Source organism: Etheostoma spectabile, chromosome 15 (assembly GCF_008692095.1).
Source record: "Etheostoma spectabile isolate EspeVRDwgs_2016 chromosome 15, UIUC_Espe_1.0, whole genome shotgun sequence".
Classification (NCBI taxonomy): domain Eukaryota; kingdom Metazoa; phylum Chordata; class Actinopteri; order Perciformes; family Percidae; genus Etheostoma; species Etheostoma spectabile.
The window spans coordinates 16,453,733-16,454,872 of NC_045747.1; the positions used below are offsets into that span (position 1 = coordinate 16,453,733).

At 37.5% G+C, this 1,140-nt stretch overlaps 1 protein-coding gene across 1 annotated transcript in view; it reads right to left on the bottom strand.

Moving 5' to 3' along the window:
- slc35b1 (solute carrier family 35 member B1) overlaps positions 1 to 1,140 on the bottom strand; it is a 7,144-nt gene that overhangs the window by 3,984 nt on the left and 2,020 nt on the right. The window contains exons 3-4 of the mRNA XM_032537030.1: positions 392 to 522; positions 260 to 290 (exon numbers count right to left, since the gene is read on the bottom strand). Of these exons, the coding sequence (XP_032392921.1) occupies positions 260 to 290; positions 392 to 522 (162 nt within the window). The remainder of the gene's footprint in view (positions 1 to 259; positions 291 to 391; positions 523 to 1,140) is intronic.

Genomic DNA, 1,140 nt, shown 5'->3' on the forward strand with positions numbered 1-1,140 from the left:
TGTGTGTGTGTGTGTGTGTGTGTGTGTGTTTCTCTATTTGTAACGAGATAACTAACTGTGAGCTGCGAGATATAACCTTCATGTACTAACCGAACATGCTGTAACCTGTCATATGTGCTCTAAACTCAAAACGTGAAAAGAAGGTGCTTACTCAGTGTGTCCTTGATCAGTTTAGAACAAAATCAGAATTACTCTTATACATCACTCGTATGTATGCAGAAAGCAACACGCTAACTACAAGTGATATCATCAGATTTACCTGGTATGGGCTTGCAGGATTTCCCCAACACCTACACACACACCACACAAAAACATAGCATTAGGATAAGATGGCACCAAGCATTAATAAATCCATAAGAATCAAGTTAACTAACTAACAGGGCAGACTCACCTGTGTGGGGTAGTTGACATACTGAAGGGCAGAGTTACTGGACACCATAGCTCCAAGATAAGAGAGGGAACACAGCCCATAGAGCCAGCTCTTTGTGTGATCCGGCTTGGAGCCCTCAAAAAACTGGATCACTGATGATAAAGAGGAAGAGCTAGCTTCAGAAATATGTTTTGGATGTTTGTTTGTTTATATTAACCACTTTTATTAGGTTTTTAGGACTAGGACGTTTCGGTCCTGATTTGATTCTTTTATGATACATGGGTGCCGATTCGATTTGCATTGCGATATTTATTTATTGCAATTTGATAGTATTGAGTATTGCAATTTTCTTTGCCTTCTTTAACATAAACAAAAGTTAAACAATATACTTCAGAGACAATATATCATAGGACATTTCTAAAAACTATTTTTTTTTATGAGAAGAATGCATATTATATGTCAGTTTGACGTTTATTTCACTTGTAAAGAAGTGCATAACATGTATTTCTGCTTTTGCTTTGTTTTGTTTTGCTGGAAACGGGTATGATGTTCGCCGTCAGCGGTACGGTATAAACAGAAAATATTTAGGTGAATCATTGGTAAAATACATAGAGATTGGCATGGTGTTATTTCCGTTAGCGTAATAGCTGGTTTGATATGCATTGAGAGATGATCTTATGGAAGATTCCCCATGTCAGTCTCTATGTATGGTAAAGGGTATGTGATGATTCGAAAGGCCAAGGGTACTTTATCAGGATGCATAGTATCCT